General features: G+C 37.5%; 5 protein-coding genes and 1 long non-coding RNA gene across 9 annotated transcripts; 2 read left to right on the top strand and 4 right to left on the bottom strand.

Annotated features, from left to right (window-relative positions):
* Positions 1-357: 357 nt before the first annotated feature.
* Positions 358-2,044, bottom strand: LOC144195304 (uncharacterized). The gene is made up of 3 exons (XM_077714845.1): positions 1,230-2,044; positions 927-1,071; positions 358-785 (listed from the first exon to the last, which is right to left on the bottom strand). The coding sequence occupies exons 1-3, from the start codon at positions 1,627-1,629 to the stop codon at positions 506-508; spliced, it is 825 nt and encodes a 274-aa protein (XP_077570971.1). The 5' UTR covers positions 1,630-2,044; the 3' UTR covers positions 358-505.
* Positions 2,045-2,304: 260 nt separating this feature from the next.
* hps4 (HPS4 biogenesis of lysosomal organelles complex 3 subunit 2) lies at positions 2,305-11,032 on the bottom strand. Of its 2 annotated transcripts, none has more exons than XM_077714843.1 (12): positions 10,647-11,032; positions 6,080-6,170; positions 5,855-5,998; positions 5,676-5,783; positions 5,373-5,489; positions 5,180-5,274; positions 4,417-4,486; positions 4,217-4,338; positions 3,363-3,834; positions 3,007-3,133; positions 2,830-2,941; positions 2,305-2,661 (listed from the first exon to the last, which is right to left on the bottom strand). In XM_077714843.1, the coding sequence occupies exons 1-12, from the start codon at positions 10,676-10,678 to the stop codon at positions 2,490-2,492; spliced, it is 1,662 nt and encodes a 553-aa protein (XP_077570969.1). In that variant the 5' UTR covers positions 10,679-11,032; the 3' UTR covers positions 2,305-2,489. The 2 variants fall into 2 exon arrangements, with proteins under 2 accessions (XP_077570969.1, XP_077570968.1); XM_077714842.1 differs by having other exon boundaries at positions 4,214-4,338; positions 10,647-11,023.
* LOC144195305 (uncharacterized) lies at positions 4,122-5,534 on the top strand. Of its 3 annotated transcripts, none has more exons than XR_013326076.1 (4): positions 4,122-4,512; positions 4,594-4,703; positions 4,855-5,277; positions 5,351-5,534. It is a non-coding gene; the product is annotated as an uncharacterized LOC144195305 (long non-coding RNA). The 3 variants fall into 3 exon arrangements; XR_013326075.1 differs by lacking the exon at positions 4,122-4,512 and having other exon boundaries at positions 4,534-4,703; positions 4,855-5,000; positions 5,089-5,277; XR_013326074.1 differs by lacking the exon at positions 4,122-4,512 and having other exon boundaries at positions 4,533-4,703.
* Positions 11,033-13,193: 2,161 nt separating the features above from the next.
* On the bottom strand, positions 13,194-14,069 carry cox6a1 (cytochrome c oxidase subunit 6A1). Its single transcript, XM_077715023.1, has 3 exons — positions 13,907-14,069; positions 13,544-13,686; positions 13,194-13,471 (listed from the first exon to the last, which is right to left on the bottom strand). The coding sequence occupies exons 1-3, from the start codon at positions 14,010-14,012 to the stop codon at positions 13,382-13,384; spliced, it is 339 nt and encodes a 112-aa protein (XP_077571149.1). The 5' UTR covers positions 14,013-14,069; the 3' UTR covers positions 13,194-13,381.
* Positions 14,070-15,190: 1,121 nt separating this feature from the next.
* pla2g1b (phospholipase A2, group IB (pancreas)) lies at positions 15,191-16,550 on the top strand. The gene is made up of 4 exons (XM_077715657.1): positions 15,191-15,256; positions 15,940-16,096; positions 16,176-16,303; positions 16,385-16,550. The coding sequence occupies exons 1-4, from the start codon at positions 15,220-15,222 to the stop codon at positions 16,507-16,509; spliced, it is 447 nt and encodes a 148-aa protein (XP_077571783.1). The 5' UTR covers positions 15,191-15,219; the 3' UTR covers positions 16,510-16,550.
* A 361-nt stretch (positions 16,551-16,911) lies between these two features.
* On the bottom strand, positions 16,912-20,173 carry prkab1b (protein kinase, AMP-activated, beta 1 non-catalytic subunit, b). The gene is made up of 9 exons (XM_077715656.1): positions 20,076-20,173; positions 19,872-20,002; positions 19,297-19,436; positions 18,905-19,074; positions 18,756-18,849; positions 18,488-18,602; positions 17,978-18,111; positions 17,847-17,915; positions 16,912-17,055 (listed from the first exon to the last, which is right to left on the bottom strand). Exons 3-9 carry the CDS (start codon positions 19,417-19,419, stop codon positions 16,978-16,980), a joined length of 783 nt encoding a protein of 260 aa, XP_077571782.1. The 5' UTR covers positions 19,420-19,436; positions 19,872-20,002; positions 20,076-20,173; the 3' UTR covers positions 16,912-16,977.
* Between the last annotated feature and the right edge of the window lie 558 nt (positions 20,174-20,731).

The raw sequence follows: 20,731 nt of genomic DNA, 5'->3' as shown, positions 1-20,731 counted from the left end.
ACTGAAATATTTCATGTTATATACTTTAAACATATTTTAAAAGCTAAAAATTTCTAAAACAAATATAGAAAGCCAAACATTTTTTAAATAAATACTTTTCTTGTTCGCAAATTATATTTTTAAACTTCTATAGTAAACATTGAAGTGTAAAAATAGTCAAAATATGCCATCAATGCTAATAGATTAGCATTTAAATGCTAATACGCCAATTCTTGTATTTTTATGGGCGCAATTTTGTTAGGAACAAAAAAGTCATTATTCTGCATTTAAAGAAAAACCTTAACTAACCTTTAAAACATAACATTTACTAGTTTAAATTGGAACTTTTGTTCCTCCACATTAAAACCAAGGTAAAAACAGTGTGTATAGATATTTATAGAATTTGTACAAACCACAAGCATTATAAATTAATATATAGGATTTTTTGGAAGTGCATCATTTTTCCCTCAGCTCTCAAGGAAATTGAAAATCTCGGCATGTCCAATGTCCGTCACCCGCCGTGACCTCAGCGGTAGTAGAGGGCCACAAAAGGCGTGTGCACGAGGCCCACGCCGGCGTTTTCGCAACCCACGGCGACTCCGGCTCGGCTGCAGCCTAAGGCTAAAACCAGCTCCAGCTCCCCCCACGCCTCGTCCCGGACTGAAGCCGACTTTCCACGCGCAGAGGAAAGCGCAGCCAAGCGGTGACCACCTCCGGGCCCACCGACCACCTCTTGAAGACCCCGGAAAAGGAACAATAGATCCACTCGTAGCTCCAAGATGGTGCCGTGAGATCTTGAAATGAACCTGGAAGAGGCCAAAGAAGAAGAAGTAGATTTAGAGGAAAGGAAGAGACCAGTTGTGGAGATTCGATGTTTTTTGGACTGGGAAGCTTGCCCGCCATGGAGGTCAATTTAAGGCTGTTTTTGTACCAAGTTGAAGACTCACCTGGTCGGCAAGTTGCTCTTAGCCATGGTTAGAAGCAAAGGGCGGATGTCGACCTGTTGCGGGTTTGTTAACTGAAGGTGAAGCTCGGCTCTCCTGATGCTTAACGAGAAGATCTCCTTGGTGAGGAGCAGCTCCACGTCCGAACCTAAGAAGAACCAAGACCACATTGGTCAAAAAAGGAGCACACAAGGAGTCATATGTATGTATAAAACATTGCCTCTACTCCCCAACTAAATTCATTCTTCTTTTTTAACTATAAGATTTTTCTTGTGTCGTAAATACTAACTATTTCCACCAATTTACCTCTTCCAAAGCGACCCTGCAGACCCTTCACACTCCTGCAATCCAATCCGTCTTGACAGCACCGGTAGACCCGCCGAACGAAGGTGAATAGCGGCCTCTCTGGGAAGACCAAGCCCCGGGATATACCCGTGCCCAGCGGCCTGACGACGAGACGCACCGCGGTGGAATTATCCCTGGGAGTCCCGTAAGAATTCTCCTGCCAGGATGCGGTAAACTCGGCGCAACGTTCCCGGCGAGCCTCCGTGGCCCAGCGGCTCTCCCTGGTTATCCTGGTGTGGGTCGACCTCGCCGGCTGCGGGGCTGGTGAGCGTCGACCTTCGGCGGGGCGACCTCCGGCGTGACTGATAATCACCGAAAGAAGAAGTAAAGCAATCCACGGGTGCAAGTATGTCAAGGCCATGGTAAGTTTTTCTGTATCCGAACACGTAAGTTAGTCTTAGCCGCCGAGTTGCTCGTCCTCTTTATAAGCAGCTTCACAATGGGAACAACTTTTCCACTTGGAATTTGAATCTTGGTCCTCCCTCTTTTTTTTGTTTTGTTTTGTTTTGTTCCAAGTCGCTTGAACCCCCGTTGCTTTCTTTTAATGCGCTTGCATAATGAGGCGCCCCGACGAGCGCCTAGCACGGCCATTCATATTCAGCTACTTAGCTAATGACGCTAATGACTTCATATATTTGGAACTTCGACGTGTTAGTGAGACTCACAAACGCATGTATAGGAGGGGAATGCTGTTTTTTTGGGATAACGTCTTTTTTAACAACATTACATTGAATGTTTGTAATGTCGATAGAATAGGTGGAAAATGGTCCTTTTCCCGCTGTGATTTTAAAAAGCTGCTACTGCGTAGTCACCTTTGCCTGTTAAGATTCGATTCATTATGGGCTGTTAAATCGATAAGTAACATACAATACAATACTTTGGGATAACTTAAGTACACTTTAGTCAACTTGAGGCGTATTTTTGGGCTACTTTTTACTTTAAAACCTTTCAGAAAAAAATAGGCATCACAGTGGACAGCTATTCAAAGTATGGTGTTAAGACCTTTAATTATTTACATGGCAAAAACACCTTTTAGTCATTAGAAAAACGTCAAATTCTCATATACATCATTTAATAACGATTAATATATTTATGTAAAACATGTGAAATTGTGACTCCCTAACTTAACTTAAATATTTCTTGATTTTTAAAAACAGGATTCTGTAATGAAGACTGCAACTTGAGTGGACTTCCAATACTTCAACTCCTGACACCATCACGTCAAAGTAAGTTAACGCCATGTTTAAGCAGTCTGTGCCTCGCCTTGGCTGGCAGCGAGAAGGCACTATCCTGATGGTTGGGGACCCCCGAGTTCCTGAGCGCCGCGCCATGTTGCGTGAAGTACGTCTCCTGCGCCACACTGCGGACCCCGTAAACAGCGGCCGAGGCGTTCCTGCGGTGACGACGAAAGGGCGAGTCAAAAGGTGAGTGATACATTGGCAGAACGCCGTGACCCTCTGACATATCCTTACCCTACCCTGCCCCCCTTGGCCGCGATCCCCACTAGGCGTCCCCCACCCCCGCCACTCTAAACGAGCACGGTGGTCACTGGCGTACTGACCTGATAATAGCCTCCTGCAGAGTTTCAGTGTTACAGAAATGCGAGTGAAGAAGCGAGGCGGCCCTGACAAAAGAACGCTCGGGGGGTCCCCCAGCTCGAGTAGACAGGTTGGCTGCAGAGACACACAATCGCCATGTTGAACGCGACCGGGACCGCTTTCTGGGGACGACGCCTTACTTGTCAACGTGCTCTGCTCGCGGTCGTAATGGGCGAAGGCGTAGGGTCCCGCGGCGCTCGGGTTCCCCGGGGGGATGCTTCTCAAATGGGCCTCCAGTCCGTTGAGCGAAGCTAAGCAGCTGTGGTACTGGGAAACAAACGTAAAAGGTAGATTAGCATCACAAAGGCTAGTTAGTGCACTCGTGAACTGTTCCCAATGGCCGCTGGGCTTTTTCTAATTCAAATTCGGAGGGTTGCGCTGAGATTGTAAATATTCTAGTAGCAGATATATATATATCTTTGATGAATATTTTTTACTTTTTTTCTCCGCAGGACATGTTTTAATGAAGTAAGAGTTGAAATGGAGGTTTTCTTACCACTTCCTCCATGGCAGCTTGGTCACATAAGAAGTGAGGCTCCACCAGTAGGGTCAGAACCAGACCCTTGACTCGGTGCAAGTATAGAGTCATGGGGATCAGAAGATTGTCATCGGCGTAGACAGGTACAGTTTTATCCTTTCCTTGTGTGTTGTCTTGTAATTCCTCGTGGCGGGAGTCTGTCCCTCCTTGGTTTGTGTCTAAGTTTTTTCCTTCCATGCTGGAGGTTGAGTTAGAGCGGCCTGGTTCGGCACTATTTCTGTTTAAAAGGTCGTCGTTCGAAGTTGGTGGAGGTTTGTGATCGGTCCTGTGGGAAGGGGTTCTGTTTGGACTGGGTGGGCATGGATGGGTGGATCTGTGAGAGCTGAAGGATGCTTTTGGGGTGGATGATGGATTTGATGATGCCGATTCTGAAGAGGTTGAATCGGATGGTGTCCTTGACAGGTTGTGACGTAGGGGAGTAGTTTGAGACCTGGGGGAGTATAAACATTGTTGTTTTTTTACTTTCATGGATGAAAATAGTTGACAGCTATTACTTTGGTTCTTTTGAAGATCTGATGACTAAACTTTTACCTGAAATGGTGTAGATTCTGAAATAACACCTGATTATATGTACTAAATGTTGAGTATAATTGTACACAATGAAGTTTTGATTACTTTTTATACTATCATTTATAAGAATATATATATATATTACTGGTGACTAATCAGAAAATATGAATGTGTTCTTTTTCTCTACTCAGGTAATGACGACCAGTTTTCAACAAACCCAACCAGACAAATTCTGCTAAATTTCAGTGTCATGAAGATCATGAACACATGCAACTAAAACGGGCAAAGTAGGACATTACCACCATTCTCGCTCGACAGGAGCAGACTGCAAATACTGAAGCTCAAATGCAGTGAGGAAGACGGATTTGGAACTGACAGCGTCGTCGAAGAAGCGTAGCGTGCTCAGCCCTTTGGGCGACTGCGCCTGAAAATACAAACAAGACTTGACATGTTCCATTTTGGCACCCAAATTAAAACTGGAATAATGATTTTATTCACTCACTTTGAAGTTTTCACTTTCATGAACCATAACTTTCATGGTAAGAGCTGGGGACATCTGCGTGCTGACCACCCTACGAACCAGAAATGACAAAATAATGTAAGTAAACAATTACAATTTCTAGTGAAAACTAACCACTCATTCATTTTTCCAAACTTTGTGTCCACATTAGACTCGGAGGAGGGTGCTGGAACCTATCCCAGTGGACATTGAACACCAGAGACGGACCAAGGAATCGAACCCTCGACCTAGAACCGTGAGGTCGACGTGCTAACCACTCGGAACCAAATGTGGGTTTGTGTGTCACTTTAATATTTGGCCTTTAAGTTTGAAAATGACATGCCAAGCAAGCTATCTAACTCTTTAGTACTTCTAGCACAAATTTGGTCATTTTTGTTAGCCTCTGTGGACAAAAAGTTTTACAAATGCTTCTTCATTTAGAATTGGGAGCCTGCCCACAGGAAGTTCTTAAAGGGGAAGTGGTTTTCCACCCATTGTGTCATCAGCAGGTTGCAAAAAGATGTGTAAACGCCACCCACGCAAGTTAAACCCCCGAAAATATATTGGTCCTATTTAGAGAAACTAAAGTAAACTGAACTATTCTATATTTACATTAAAAACAGTACTCTGCATAGATTGAAGTACATTTTACGTGCATCTAAAATTTGTCACCAGGAGAAAACCCACACAAACCCGTGAACAACATGCAATCTCCACGGAGATAAAATCGACCTGGAATCAAACCTACGTCTGTCAGTCTGCTTACCTTCCTCTGAAAAGAATACAGCCTGCTAACACTAGAGGGCAACGCTGGCAGGATTGCAGAATAAGAGCAGCCTTGAGGAGAAGAAGCGGATCCACCTGGTGAGCAATATCATAATTAATAATACATCTTAATAGATACAACACAACTATGTTAACATTGTTTTGCTTTTAGAAAATGACACCTTGTGACATACATTTGTCGAGTCAATTGTGGGCAACGAAGAGAAGACCAGATGAAGCTCAGAAGGTCCGGCGAGGACGTGGAGAAGATAGCGTGACCACCGATTGGCCAACGTTTCTCGACTTTGAAGCTGTGGAGCCCAAAAAAAATAAACAAGATTAACAAAACGGTCATATTTGTGTCTGTTTGGTCATAATTCAAGTTAAGATAATGATGACTTTTGCAAAAATGTCTACTTTCATCCCTAAACGAATGAATGTCAATAGGCATTGCACTCAAAATATTTAAAAAAAAAAATAATAATAATAATAAATACCTGATAGCTTTGTCGCACGGAGCCATTGTAGAAACAAAAAAGGTTTATAATCTTATCCAAAAGTTGGCAAACACTCGTAGTGGGAGTTTCTGGAGAGCATCCAAGAGCCTGGAGAAAGATACGAAAAAAATTAGGTTGGCGACGTATCACTGATTGATGAGACATCTGACATACGCTACCCAAAAAAAGTCATCACGCGTGTGGATGGCAAACTTGTGTCGACGCAGCCTCAGAACGCGGACGGGAGATGATGAGATCTCCGAAATGCAACGTCCCACGCCGGCGAGTTGGCCACAGAGGAGCTCCTGGTTGTCCGTGGAGGTCTGTGGTGCACACAGGTTTGTCATGATTCACTTTGGGATTGTTTGTGAATGGGAATGTTAGGCAAGTTTGTGGAGACCAACCTCTTCTGGGTAGAAGTAACATATGCCTTTACTGGTAGGATCTCCCTCTCCCTTCACCTTGGAGCCATCGTAGAGGAAGAAAAAATGGCACCTGCAGAGAGAACTTTGTGTCAGGATGCAAAAACAAATATTGCACCATTTATAGCAAAACTTTTTTAAAAGAAAAATACGACATAGTATAGTAAGGCTTTCCTCTTTAAAAAATGACAAAGTATAGTAAGGCTTTTTTCTTAAAAAAACGACATAGTATAGTAAGGCTTTTTATCGCAAAAAAACGACATAGTAAAGTAAGGCTTTTTTCTTCAAAAAACGACATAGTATAGTAAGGCTTTTTATCGCAAAAAACGACATAGTAAAGTAAGGCTTTTTTCTTCAAAAAACGACATAGTATAGTAAGGCTTTTTATCGCAAAAAAAATGACATAGTATAGTAAGGCTTTTTTCTTCAAAAAACGACATAGTATAGTAAGGCTTTTTATCGCAAAAAAACGACATAGTATAGTAAGGCTTTTTATCGCAAAAAACGACATAGTATAGTAAGGCTTTTTTCTTCAAAAAACGACATAGTATAGTAAGGCTTTTTATCGCAAAAAAACGACATAGTATAGTAAGGCTTTTTATCGCAAAAAAACGACATAGTATAGTAAGGCTTTTTATCGCAAAAAACGACATAGTATAGTAAGGCTTTTTATCGCAAAAAAACGACATAGTATAGTAAGGCTTTTTATCGCAAAAAAACGACATAGTATAGTAAGCCTTTTTATCGCAAAAAAACGACATAGTATAGTAAGGCTTTTTATCGCAAAAAAACGACATAGTATAGTAAGGCTTTTTATCGCAAAAAAACGACATAGTATAGTAAGGCTTTTTATCGCAAAAAAACGACATAGTATAGTAAGGCTTTTTATCGCAAAAAAACGACATAGTATAGTAAGGCTTTTTATCGCAAAAAACGACATAGTATAGTAAGGCTTTTTATCGCAAAAAAACGACATAGTATAGTAAGGCTTTTTATCGCAGAAAACGACACAGTATAGTAAGGCTTTTTATCGCAAAAAACAACACAGTATAGTAAGGCTTTTTATCGCAAAAAACGACATAGTATAGTAAGGCTTTTTATCGCAAAAAAACGACATACTATAGTAAGGCTTTTTATCGCAAAAAAACGACATAGTATAGTATGGCTTTTTATCGCAAAAAAACGACATACTATAGTAAGGCTTTTTATCGCAAAAAAACGACATAGTACAGTAAGGCTTTTTTTCGCAAAAAAACGACATAGTATAGTAAGGCTTTTTATCGCAAAAAACGGCATAGTATCAGTGATAATTTTACAATTGGCACACTGCGAGTCCCAGGGATTCGCTTGTCTGAAAACTGTGCGTCCCAGGAAACTTGTCACGAGTCCCAACATACTACGGATGCAAATAAAACATAAACAACGATATATAAACATTCAGATTTAATTTATTTATTATATGGTTTAGGGTTAGGGTTTATTTATCATTGTACTAGTCTTTCAGCTCGTAGACCCTCCTCTCTTTGCAGCCAAAAGTCTTTTGAAATGTGCGTATTTTTCCTTGCTTCCCCCGTTTTGCTTCATGATCATCGATCGAATCTTCTGCAGTTCTTTTCTTACTAGTTGTATTTTTAACTGCGAAATAACTATCCAGACTGTTTTGCTTTTTCTGAAACATTTTTTATCTTTCTTACACTATTACGAAACTCTTGCTATCGCTTTCTCTCCTTCGTCTGCTAGTGTCTGCTAGTCTCGCGAGAATTATTTCGCAAAGATTATGTGGAATAAATTGGTTTGTTATCGGATATGTGTGTTTTGGTTTTTTTTTTGATAAAAATTTCTTTGCGTCCGAAAAAAGCACATTACTTGAAATTGTGCGTCTGGAAGAAAAGCTGTGCGTATCAGACGCAGGACGCAGAGGTAACGAGAACACTGTAGTATAGTAAGGCTTTTTATCGCAAAAAACGACATAGTATAGTAAGGCTTTTTTTCGCAAAAAAACGACATACTATAGTAAGGCTTTTTGTCGAAAAAAAACGACATAGTATAGTAAGGCTTTTTATCGCAAAAAAAGGACATAGTATAGTAAGGCTTTTTTTTCGCAAAAAAACGACATAGTATAGTAAGGCTTTTTATCGCAAAAAACGACATAGTATAGTAAGGCTTTTTATCGCAAAAAAACGACATAGTATAGTAAGGCTTTTTATCGCAAAAAAACGACATAGTATAGTAAGGCTTTTTATCGCAAAAAAACGACATAGTATAGTAAGGCTTTTTATCGCAAAAAACGACATAGTATAGTAAGGCTTTTTATCGCAAAAAAACGACATAGTATAGTAAGGCTTTTTATCGCAAAAAAACGACATAGTATAGTAAGGCTTTTTTCTTCAAAAAACGACATAGTATAGTAAGGCTTTTTATCGCAAAAAAACGACATAGTATAGTAAGGCTTTTTATCGCAAAAAACGACATAGTATAGTAAGGCTTTTTTCTTCAAAAAACGACATAGTATAGTAAGGCTTTTTATCGCAAAAAACGACATAGTATAGTAAGGCTTTTTATCGCAAAAAAACGACATACTATAGTAAGGCTTTTTATCGCAAAAAAACGACATAGTATAGTATGGCTTTTTATCGCAAAAAAACGACATACTATAGTAAGGCTTTTTATCGAAAAAAAACGACATAGTATAGTAAGGCTTTTTATCGCAAAAAAAGGACATAGTATAGTAAGGCTTTTTGTCGAAAAAAAACGACATAGTATAGTAAGGCTTTTTATCGCAAAAAAAGGACATAGTATAGTAAGGCTTTTTTTTCGCAAAAAAACGACATAGTATAGTAAGGCTTTTTATCGCAAAAAACGACATAGTATAGTAAGGCTTTTTATCGCAAAAAAACGACATAGTATAGTAAGGCTTTTTATCGCAAAAAAACGACATAGTATAGTAAGGCTTTTTATCGCAAAAAAACGACATAGTATAGTAAGGCTTTTTATCGCAAAAAACGACATAGTATAGTAAGGCTTTTTATCGCAAAAAAACGACATAGTATAGTAAGGCTTTTTATCGCAAAAAAACGACATAGTATAGTAAGGCTTTTTTCTTCAAAAAACGACATAGTATAGTAAGGCTTTTTATCGCAAAAAAACGACATAGTATAGTAAGGCTTTTTATCGCAAAAAACGACATAGTATAGTAAGGCTTTTTTCTTCAAAAAACGACATAGTATAGTAAGGCTTTTTATCGCAAAAAACGACATAGTATAGTAAGGCTTTTTATCGCAAAAAAACGACATACTATAGTAAGGCTTTTTATCGCAAAAAAACGACATAGTATAGTATGGCTTTTTATCGCAAAAAAACGACATACTATAGTAAGGCTTTTTATCGCAAAAAAACGACATAGTACAGTAAGGCTTTTTTTCGCAAAAAAACGACATATTATAGTAAGGCTTTTTATCGCAAAAAACGGCATAGTATAGTAAGGCTTTTTATCGCAAAAAACGACATAGTATAGTAAGGCTTTTTTTCGCAAAAAAACGACATACTATAGTAAGGCTTTTTATCGAAAAAAAACGACATAGTATAGTAAGGCTTTTTATCGCAAAAAAAGGACATAGTATAGTAAGGCTTTTTTTTCGCAAAAAAACGACATAGTATAGTAAGGCTTTTTATCGCAAAAAACGACATAGTATAGTAAGGCTTTTTATCGCAAAAAAACGACATAGTATAGTAAGGCTTTTTATCGCAAAAAAACGACATAGTATAGTAAGGCTTTTTTCTTCAAAAAACGACATAGTATAGTAAGGCTTTTTATCGCAAAAAACGACACAGTATAGTAAGGCTTTTTATCGCAAAAAACAACACAGTATAGTAAGGCTTTTTATCGCAAAAAACGACATAGTATAGTAAGGCTTTTTTCTTCAAAAAAACGACATAGTATAGTAAGGCTTTTTATCGCAAAAAAACGACATAGTATAGTAAGGCTTTTTATCGCAAAAAAACAACATAGTATAGTAAGCCTTTTTATCGCAAAAAAACGACATAGTATAGTAAGCCTTTTTATTGCAAAAAAACGACATAGTATAGTAAGGCTTTTTATCGCAAAAAAACGACATTGTATAGGAAGGCTTTTTATCGCAAAAAAACGACATAGTATAGTAAGGCTTTTTATCGCAAAAAAACGACATAGTATAGTAAGGCTTTTTATCGCAAAAAAACGACATAGTATAGTAAGGCTTTTTTCTTAAAAAAAACGACATAGTATAGTAAGGCTTTTTCTTCAAAAAACGACATAGTATAGTAAGGCTTTTTATCTCTAAAAACGACATAGTATAGTAAGGCTTTTTTATTGCAAAAAAACGACATAGTACAGTAAGGCTTTTTATCGCAAAAAACGACATAGTATAGCAAGGCTTTTTTTCTTTAAAAAGCGACGTAGTATATATAGTAAGGCTTGGATGGGGCGTTATCTTATGAAATGTTCTAAAACCACACAAGTTTGTCGACTAAGTGTTTTCCATTCCTAAAATTGTATGAAATAAGGTCTTACACTCCGGAGTCATGCGGAAAGAGTTCCGCCATGGTCCAAAATGATAAATCTTGACTTTGTCATGAGTTCTCTTGAGGTTCTCGCCGACACCAAACCACAAAACGCCAATAGTGCGCTGATGGCAAAACGACCGTGTAACTCTATGCAAATCTTTGACGAAGTTACCATATAAATACTCGCCTCATAGTGCTACAAAGCTTTGTTTATATCCACTAAACTGGCGAAAAAGTATAATATTCTTTAGATGAAGTCAATAAGTTCCTCCGTGGTGGAATGCAAGTCAGTCACACGCCAAACGAGTCATGTGAAAGTACGGCGTGCTACAAGGGGCAAAAATGATTTGACAAACGACAAAAGTACTTCTATTGTACAACAAACACTGCCAAAATATTCACAAACTGCATTTTGTAACAGCAAATGCAACATTAAATATAACAAAACTACCATAACGTTACAAATGTTTGTTTTGAACTAGCTAGCAATGAAGCTAGCATGTGCTTACTTACTAGCAAACATTTCTAACAACACACCTGCTGCTAATTACAAACATTTGGTGAGATGAACTATTGTTACGTTTAAATAAAATACTATATCAAGATATGTCTAAGTCATTGATAAATTAAATACATAAAAACATACAGTATACTTTTTTTTTTATTTGAACAATCAAACATTTAGTTGACCAAATTGGCAACTCAGCCGAAAATAAAAGCCATGTAAACAATAGCAAAATTATCTACGACCACCGGGTTCGCTCCAATATCTTGTATAAGCACAATCAAGATGCACAGGCAATCATAAATATACAATTAATTCATCTAATTTAATCACATTGAGTAAGAAAAAAAAACATTATCTGTCACTGAGGATCAACATATATACATCCATTAAAAAAATCTTATTTTAATTGCTATATTCCAGCAATTTTAATTGCACAAATACATAATTAAGCAGCCATGAAGTAATAAATATATATTTAATCCATATTTGGTCCATGTTTTGATTCTCCGGCAAGGGAATCTGAAATTATTATGCCGAAGAATGTCATGAAAAAACAAAAAAAACTCATTATTTTGTAGTTCATCATATTGGTCACGTCCGACTAATAGAGAAAGTCTGGGTTACGTCAGGCATTTGTTTATCAAGTAGTAACAGTTCCTTTTCAAACTTCCTCATTTTCAGAGCTCTGCAGACCATTTCTTGATCGCGGTTCTCAATTTCCTTTTGAAGGTAGGAGGAGTAAAGACATCTTATATCTGTATCCTGTTAAAAAAACACAAGTTTACTTTTATAGCATGGAAATATGATGAATTATTACCAGTTGCTACCTCTAAAACTTTGGAAAAAGATGAAGATGGCAGTGATGTGGATTTTTCCGGCTCCTCTGTTTGCAGCTAAAATATAAACAAACTTGTTAAATGTTTCTCAAAACAACAATGATAGGGGCGTGCCAAATTGTATTCAAAAATGAACGTTGATTAAGGGTTAAAACTGGAAAAAATGAATGGAAGTATTGTTTTAGTAGGACACATAGTATAGTAAGGCTTTAAAAAAAATAAACGACATAGTATAGTAAGGCTATTTTTCTTTAAAAAACGACATAGTATAGAAAAGCTTTTTTTCTTTAAAAAAACGACAGTATAAAATGAATGCGATGGTATGGGTTTGAATCATGCTAAAAATGGCTTTTCACTTAATTTAGATTTTTTGACAACATATTTAAAATCAACATTTTCTTTCCTCCAAAACATATCTTTACTCCTAACTATATATTTTTTTTAATGGCTTACCTCAGGCACATTAATGTCATTTAAGACGTTGACATCCCCACTGATGCTGTCTGGTTCCGTCTTTACTACACTTAGAATTTTGGACTGCCTGGGCGCTCCAGAGAGTAAAAACTTGACTTAGACAAGAATAAAAAACATTGGCTTCATTTGTTAAAAGAAATAAGCAAGCCCACTTACCATTAACAAAACAACTTTAAGAGTCTGGAAACGATTCCGAAGTGGATGCTTCAGTCAAGACCTTTTCTTTATAAACAAAAACTGAGTTGAACAAAAATGCTCTGAATGACAAAATAGGATGAACACATTCAACATAAACTTCTAGAAATGTATAGCTTGGTGTAGTGACAAAAAATATCATTTATAGAATTCCAACAAACGAAAACACTGTTTTTACATGAATTGAAATAGGTCGGCACGGAGGATAAGTGGTAAGCACGTCGGCCTCACATTTGGGGAACCTGGGTTCAAATCCAGGTTAGTCCACCGGTGTGGTTATCACTACCAAATTTCGTTTCAATTCAAATTGGTCCAGTTATTCACTCTCACTTTAAAAGATATTCTTACCTGTGTCTAAACTTTCCTCCAAAACTGGTCCAGGTAACAGGGACTCCCTATTTAATCCATCTTCTAGATGTGGAATAACCATTGGAAACAATGTGTCACTGCAACTACTATCATTGCTACCCTCAGTAAATTTTAAAATTGTTAAAAAGCCACAATTGTTCACGCCATTAGCACAAAAAGCAATAACACGAAATAGAGGTAATTACGTTACTTTATTTCAGTTATTGGGGGTAACATTTTGCTTGTGTTTACACTGGTTTAGGTCCCTTGTGTTCAGAGGTAAACACAGGAGAAGTAAGCTGTAAATGAATGTTGTCCTGGAAAGAAAACCCTAAAGAAGAAAACTGGTCCTCGCGCCTGTTATGTGATTTAAAGGTGGATTTATTCATCATGACCCTCGTAGCCATCAGGAAGGGCATTCAAGTGGGCATTGTGGAACAATGATTTGTTGCCATCTCCCCAGGGGAACCTCTGTTTAGTAATAGAACACATTTCAGAAACAGGCATCACAAATTGAATAGAATGTTTTCAAGTTCAACCAACCTTAGTGCGAATGCGGAGATGAGAGTACGGGACGAACTCTGGTTGCTCATGGCTGTGCTGCTGTTCCTTCAGGTACATGTTCAACATGCACACAGCAACGCCTGGGAGTGCAACCACGAAGGTGAGGATCTTCCATGTCCTGGCTGAAGAAACAATAAATCATCATCATCGGGAAAGATGGGGATTTTACGTGTAAACACGATGGATATTTTAGCATGAAAAACGTTTGTCCGGAGTTGTTTGGGATACCATGCTAATATTAGAGCTAACGGCACAGCAGCAACAAGGTCACTGGGGATAAATGGCAGACGTCCTGGTAAAATCACAAATAAAAGTTTGGTCTTTAATGGATGTCAGACTTACCAGCTTGCTCGCCGTGACCACCAGCAGCCGCCGCAGAAAGCTGGCGACGAGTCTGCGTCAAAGAAGACCTCAGCAAGGCTTGAGTCAGTCGACCGAGAGCCGCCATCTTGGTTTGAAATGACTTCCGACGAAGCGGAAATACGTAGAATGACAGGTCACGTGACAGGAAGCAGGTCTTAGAATTATGTTTTAAATACAAACATACCTTATTGTTAAATATTTGTCATGAAGGGTGTTATATAGGATTTATTCTGATTTTTTTTACAAATAATAAATAAGTAGAAATATTCAAAAATCGACGTTGTATATATACTATATTAGTCGTTGGTTGGCGAATGAGATACCGCCGTCTACAGGTTGCAGGTGATAGGACAGGAGTGATATAATTATGGAGTACTAGATAAAATAACATAAAATAACCTATATTTTTTAATATTTATGATGCACATTCAAAATTGACTTTAGACACCAATATATTAGGTGTTATCAACTGTCAGATATTCTTTTAAGAAAAATATCAAATGGGTAAATGTTTCCATAAAATCTCTATATATTTTGGATGCCCTTAAGCAAATAAAAGGAGGAAATTTGCATATATTTTGAACATGTCAGACAAAATAAAGATCTTTTATAGGTGATGGAAACTCGATACAGCCAGTTTGAGTCAACCTCTGAGAGATTTCAGCTCACTGATCAGAATGTGACATTGCCAAAAGGTACATTACGTCATATCACATGATTCAACGTTTCCAGATGTCTATCTCCTTTTTTAAATGTTTTTTATTCATAGACATGTAAGAATATATTGCTATATGTCCTTTATAGCATCCTAGTTTCCTTGTATTTAACTCATCAGATTTCAGTCGCAATGTATGACATGTTCCTTTCTGAAGAACATTTAGTACGCAGTCAGGAAAGTGGGAATATTTGCTGTATACACAGCTGCGTACGTACACAAAAAAAAAAACACAAAACACAAAAGTCAAACCCTGCAATCAAAACAAGCAGTCCAAGAAGTATTGTATTGAAAAAAAAAAAAACATATATATAAGAACTGAAATCCAAATGCTTTTCACGAAACACGAGCAACCGGGATCGAACCCTCGATACCAGGACTGCGAGGCCAACATGCAAACCACTCATGCACCAGACCACAAAGTTGATAAGTAGTGAAAACAAAATTCTCCAAGTGAAAACGATCTGTACTCCTCCCCCACACCTGCTCCTTATCGCGGCTTCACCTTTCGGCCTATAAGTAGCAGGGTGCCGTGACCATGCTTTCTTTCTTTCTTTCTCTCTGTGGGCAGGCAAGCATGAAGCTAGCAGCATTTCTTCTGTTGCTCACAACAGGTAAGAGAGCTCTTTAAAGACGATGCCACTTTTAAAGCCAGTTCTCCTAACGCAAGGGTGTCAGACTCGGGTTGGTTCTCGGGCCACTTTAACGTCAACTTGATCTTACGTGGGCCAGACCATTTTAGATATAATATTTAGATTTGTTTTTTTTTTAATAAATGGATTAAAAGAATTGGATTAAAAGCCCTGATTATTTAGTTTTTTATAGATCTAAAACAATGTTTATTTTACCTTTTTTAAATATATTTTTAAGATTTTACAAAATGATTTTTGAACTAAAAACACAGAAAAAAATGGCTTAAAAATGACAATTATTGATTTAAAAGGGGGGAAATCAGGAAATGTATTATACATCTATACACATTATGATTTGATCCTAAAACATAAAGTCGGCACTCATCATTTACTTTCCCGGGCCACACAAAATGATGCAGCGGGCCAGATTTGGCCCCCGGGCCGCCACTTTGACACCAGTGATGTCTAATAAGACAATTTTTCATTTTGAAAAAGTAGACAATTTTTAGTAAGGCTGTTATTTGTCCAAAAAAAATGACCACGTATAGTAAGGCATTTGTCTTTAAAAAAAAAGACCATATATATATTAATATATTAAGGCATTTTTTCTATTTGTCTATTATTTCCATTTGTCCTAACACATTCTATTGCCTTTCCCTCCCTAGCTTGCGTGGCAAATGGTGCCCGGCTGCCCAAGAACATATGGCAGTTCGGCAAAATGATCGAGTGCGCCCAACCGGGAGTGAGCGCGCTAATGTACAACGATTACGGCTGTTGGTGCGGATTCGGGGGAACGGGGAACCCTGTGGATGAACTGGACAAGTGAGATGGAGATACTTAACAACAATTTGAATTTAAGTCCGTGACGTCAAACATAAACACATAAACTCGCTTGTTTCAGGTGCTGTAAAGTCCACGATAAATGCTACGAAAGTAGCCGAAAGAAACCGGGATGTACGGACATTAGCGATCTTCCGTATGTTCTGGTTTATGATTACACTTGCAGTGATGAGCAAGTATCTTGTTCAGGTGAGTCGATTATTAGCTTGAGAATTGTGCGAGTTGTTGATATTGTTATTGACGTTGTGTTTTTTGTGTGTGTTTCCATAGCAACTAATAACAAATGCCAATCTGCGGTGTGTGAATGTGATCGTGTGGCTGCTCACTGCTTTGAAAAGGCCAAATTCAACTCTGAAAACAAGAATTTGGATCCTAATGTTCACTGCGTCAATTGATTAAGACAATAAATAAACACCCCCCCCCCAAAAAAAAAAACTTAAAACGTTTGTGTCAAAATTCACATTTATATAGTTTTTGTAGCCCTTTAAACAATAAACCATTAAGCTGTTTGTGTCAAAATTCACATTTATTTAGTGTTTGTACATATTAAATGAGGTAAAATTTGAATTTTTTGAAATGAATCGGGTTTATTTATTTTTGGAGAAAATTTTCAGGTTACTTTATTTGTGGTCTTTGGCTTTTAAAAATACTTTTTTTTTAAACTTATTAACAAAGCTAAGGCAACTACTTTTGCTTAATCAACTCAAGTACTTTACAGGGGAATTTACTTTTAGTTACCGAGTGGTATTATATGTTGGTTTGAAGTAAAAAAAATTGGAATGAAGTGAAAGTAAGAATAGTAGAAGAAAGTTGTGTATTGAGCAAACACAATGCAATTAAAATTTAAAACAACGCCATGTACATTATATTGGCTTGTACAGAAGAGTAGTCACGTACTTCTTTTTGTATCGGTGTGTTGCGCTCAGAACCATGACGCCATCCTGTGAGATAACAAAAAGTGAAATATTCAAGAAAAAAAAACAAAAGAATACTAAACATTTCATTTAATAGGGCTGTGCAACCTAAAATAAGGTCAAAATGGAGTATGGGGGTGCTTTGGTTTCAAACTCAAAGATTTCCACAATACTAATGTCCTGCAACTGCAATCAGTGGATTGCGGTCAGGTGTGTCTCGCAGCCCAACCCCCGTTGATTCAAATTTTCCAGCTATGTCTGTAGCAATATATACTCAACAATATTTACATTTTGGTTAATATACAGTGAATAAATTTGAAAATTGTCTCACTATCTTATTTAACCCACAGCAACACATTTATTGTGATAAAGCAGTGGTTGAACTCATGCGAGAATATTCCTAAATTTAAATTACATCGTTTTTGTTAGAGCTAATTTAGCAACAAATCTTCCCATAAGGAAAGGGTGTCAGATATTTGTATAATATTTAGATTTTTTTTTTTACAAATGGATTAAAAGAACTGGATTAAAAGCCCTGAATATTGAGTTTTTTTATAGATCTACAACAATGTTTATTTTAGCTTTTTTATATATATTTTTTAGATTTTACTAAATTATTTTTGAGCTAAAAACATGAAAAATGGATTAAAAAAGACAATTATTGATTTAAAAGGGGGAAAATCAGGAAATTTAATATACATCTATACTATAAGAAATACACTGACCCTCAAAATGACAACTTTTAGTCCAGTGGATGTTCACTGTAATGACATTAGTGCAACTTATTGTCTTAAAAATAGGTTTGAAATGTGCATTACCTTGATGGAGAGGGCGTATAAGTGGTTGAGCATCACGTGATTTGGCTCAGGAAGCAGGGTTGGGTCACACTAGGTACAAAAATGGGTAGAAGTTCCCATGAAACTGTCAAAATGGCGAAAGAGGAACATACCGAAATCCCCGTGTCTTTGTTGAGTAGCACTTGAAGCAAGTGTGGAGGTAAAATAGGAGGGTGCTTGAGCTTGTCTTCTGACTTGACCACGTAAGGGTCCTGCAGGTAGGGGCCAGGAGGGGAACTGGACAAATCTGACAAAAAATAATAAGAGTTCAGGAATTTAGAAGATTGGAATTGGGTGGAAAAAATATTGGTAGGAATAGTTTAAAAAAAAAAATAGCTACAAAGAAGTAACATTAATATTTTATTCTATTTATTTACATATTTATTCATGTACTTATTTATTAACTTACTTATTACCTACCTATTTACGTCTAAAATGTTTTTGCTGTGTCTGTATTCTCTATTTTTCAGAATACGGGATGAATAAAGTTATCCAATTCAATCTAACCCAAAAATAATCAAGTAACACAAATGTAGGATTAATTATAGAGGAATGGGTCCTGAAAATCAGGTACTCGTACTTGAATTTGGGTTCAAAAATTAAAAATAAATTGCATTAAATACCTGAGATTTCTGTAGAATCCTGAGAGTCAATTCGAAGTGCATCAAAGACCTCAAAGTCGGTCGTCTTCACCTCAATGACGTTATTAACCGTCCCAGTTTTGGTTGTGATCACAGCCTGGGAGTAAATAAGACAATAAATACCACAAAAAAGTCATGTAAAAAGTATTATTTACCCTGAGTTAACACGAATTGGATGTTGACAACCATTAATGAGTTGACTTAGTGTCAAAACAAAGAGAAAAGTAGAAGATCGAGTTCATTGGCTCACCCCCGTAGGATCCAAAGTCCACTGGCCGTCGACACAAAACTTGTACTGGTGTTCCCCCTCGGGCAGGTCCATGATGGCCACAAAGTTGTTCTTACTGGGCGAGATGAAAACCGTCATTCATGAACGCCAATCGCAAATTCCCACAATACCTTTTGTTGAGTGGGATCTTGGTGGTCCAATTATTAAAGGAGCCAGACACGAAAACCTCCTTGGCGCCTCCAGACCAGCGGAAGACAGTAGGCCTGGCCAGGGTGGGACATTTGCTGTCGCTTTCCAGGTCCTCCTGCCAGGCCAGGAACTCCCGTTCTTCTTGCGGCGCCTGATTAAAGAGTACCGTATTTTCAGGACTATAAGGCGCACTTAAAAGTCTTAGATTTTCTTCAAAATAGACAAGGCGCCTTATAATCCAGAGTGCTTTATATATGGAAAAAAATTAAAATGTGTCATTCATTGACGGTACGCCTTATAATGCGGTGCGCCTTATAGTTGTAAAAATACGGTAGTTTTCTGGCGGGTGAGGTCAAAGTGGGGAATGTGTTACCTTTGCGTCTTCCCTCTGGAAGATATCCCCATCTTCTGTGCTGTCTATCAGGATGTTGGCTCTGGCGTCCTTTCCTCTTTCGCTCTGACTCCCGCCGGATCGGTCGCTGGTGCTGTTACCCATCTTGACAGCATCTAATACTGGAAGGAATATAAAAATGAATTCACTTCTTTGCATTTTTTCTTGCTCTTAATTATTATTATTATTGAACTCAGCGATTTTTAAATTATTATATCCATGTCTGGTCTGCATTAACCGCGATATTCAAGGGAATACTGCATTCAGAATAGAGGCTAAATTGTCTTTTTTGCTGGGGATGCATATACAAGCCAAACAATTCAATGAAAGAGGAATACAATTAGTAAATAAATAAATGTAAAACATTAAAAGAATAAATACAACCATTTTTCCTGTTAAATAAAAGTTTGAAATAAGTGTTTACACCCCTTTCAGTTTGGCTAAACAAGTTCCCGAACTGGCCACTAGGGGCGCTCTAACTAGCAAATGCAGAAAAACAATAAGGAACTCGACGTGGTCTTCTGTAGAATTAAAGTATAATAGTATTAAATACTCACCTCCCAAAGGTCTTAAAAGACGTCTAAACGTGTATTATCTTTGGTCAAGAAGAGTACACGTTCTTCGGGAGCGGATGCAGTCGTCGTTGCTTTTTTTGCAGTTGTTTCCGTCGCGGAGAAGCACTCATCCGCTGTTTTATTTATTTATTTAAATTAAGCGGAGATACGCTCTGCTAAGACAAAAAAAGTCGCATTAAAATGTACCTTGAGTCGGTAAATTAGCTCGATTTGGTCTTGTCGCGAGGAGCATTTAGTGCTGACTTCATTCAATTATGTTTTTGCGTGTGTACGTGCGTGTTTCAAGTCGAGGACACACCTCTTCCGCCTCCTTCACGTTAACCCTATTCTTGCCAAAAAGGCGACCTTTTTTTCAATAAAAGCAAGGATTTAAAAAAGAAAACTGGTGTTTTAATCAAGTTAAGAGTTATTTGAAACATGCTATCTGATTAAATCACATGATTCAAATATCCTCGACGTCCATCGACGTCAATGTCAGGCATCTCATTGAAAAATAATATATTTTTCATTTATTTATTTATTTATTTTTAAATGAATTTATTCGAAGAATTTCGATTTTTTTTACTTTCGACGATATTCTTTTTGGTTTTGATTATGATTGTGCTCAGCAGCCATTAAAAATAATTTTAAAAAAATACTAACTATATTTCGTTTTTTGTATTTTTCATAAAATATATTACATTACGCAACCCTCTTACACATATGACCAGGCTAAGACAATTATTAATCTTCTTTATTTATTAAAAAAAGATAATAATTAAAAATTATTTGACCTTAGCAGCTAACAGCTAGAAAAAATGCTAGCTTCTACTCCAGAGAGAAAATAACTGACCCGAGAACAG

This window comes from Stigmatopora nigra, chromosome 4, assembly GCF_051989575.1.
Source record: "Stigmatopora nigra isolate UIUO_SnigA chromosome 4, RoL_Snig_1.1, whole genome shotgun sequence".
In the NCBI taxonomy this organism is placed as follows: domain Eukaryota; kingdom Metazoa; phylum Chordata; class Actinopteri; order Syngnathiformes; family Syngnathidae; genus Stigmatopora; species Stigmatopora nigra.
This window is presented reverse-complemented; position numbering and strand designations above follow the sequence as displayed.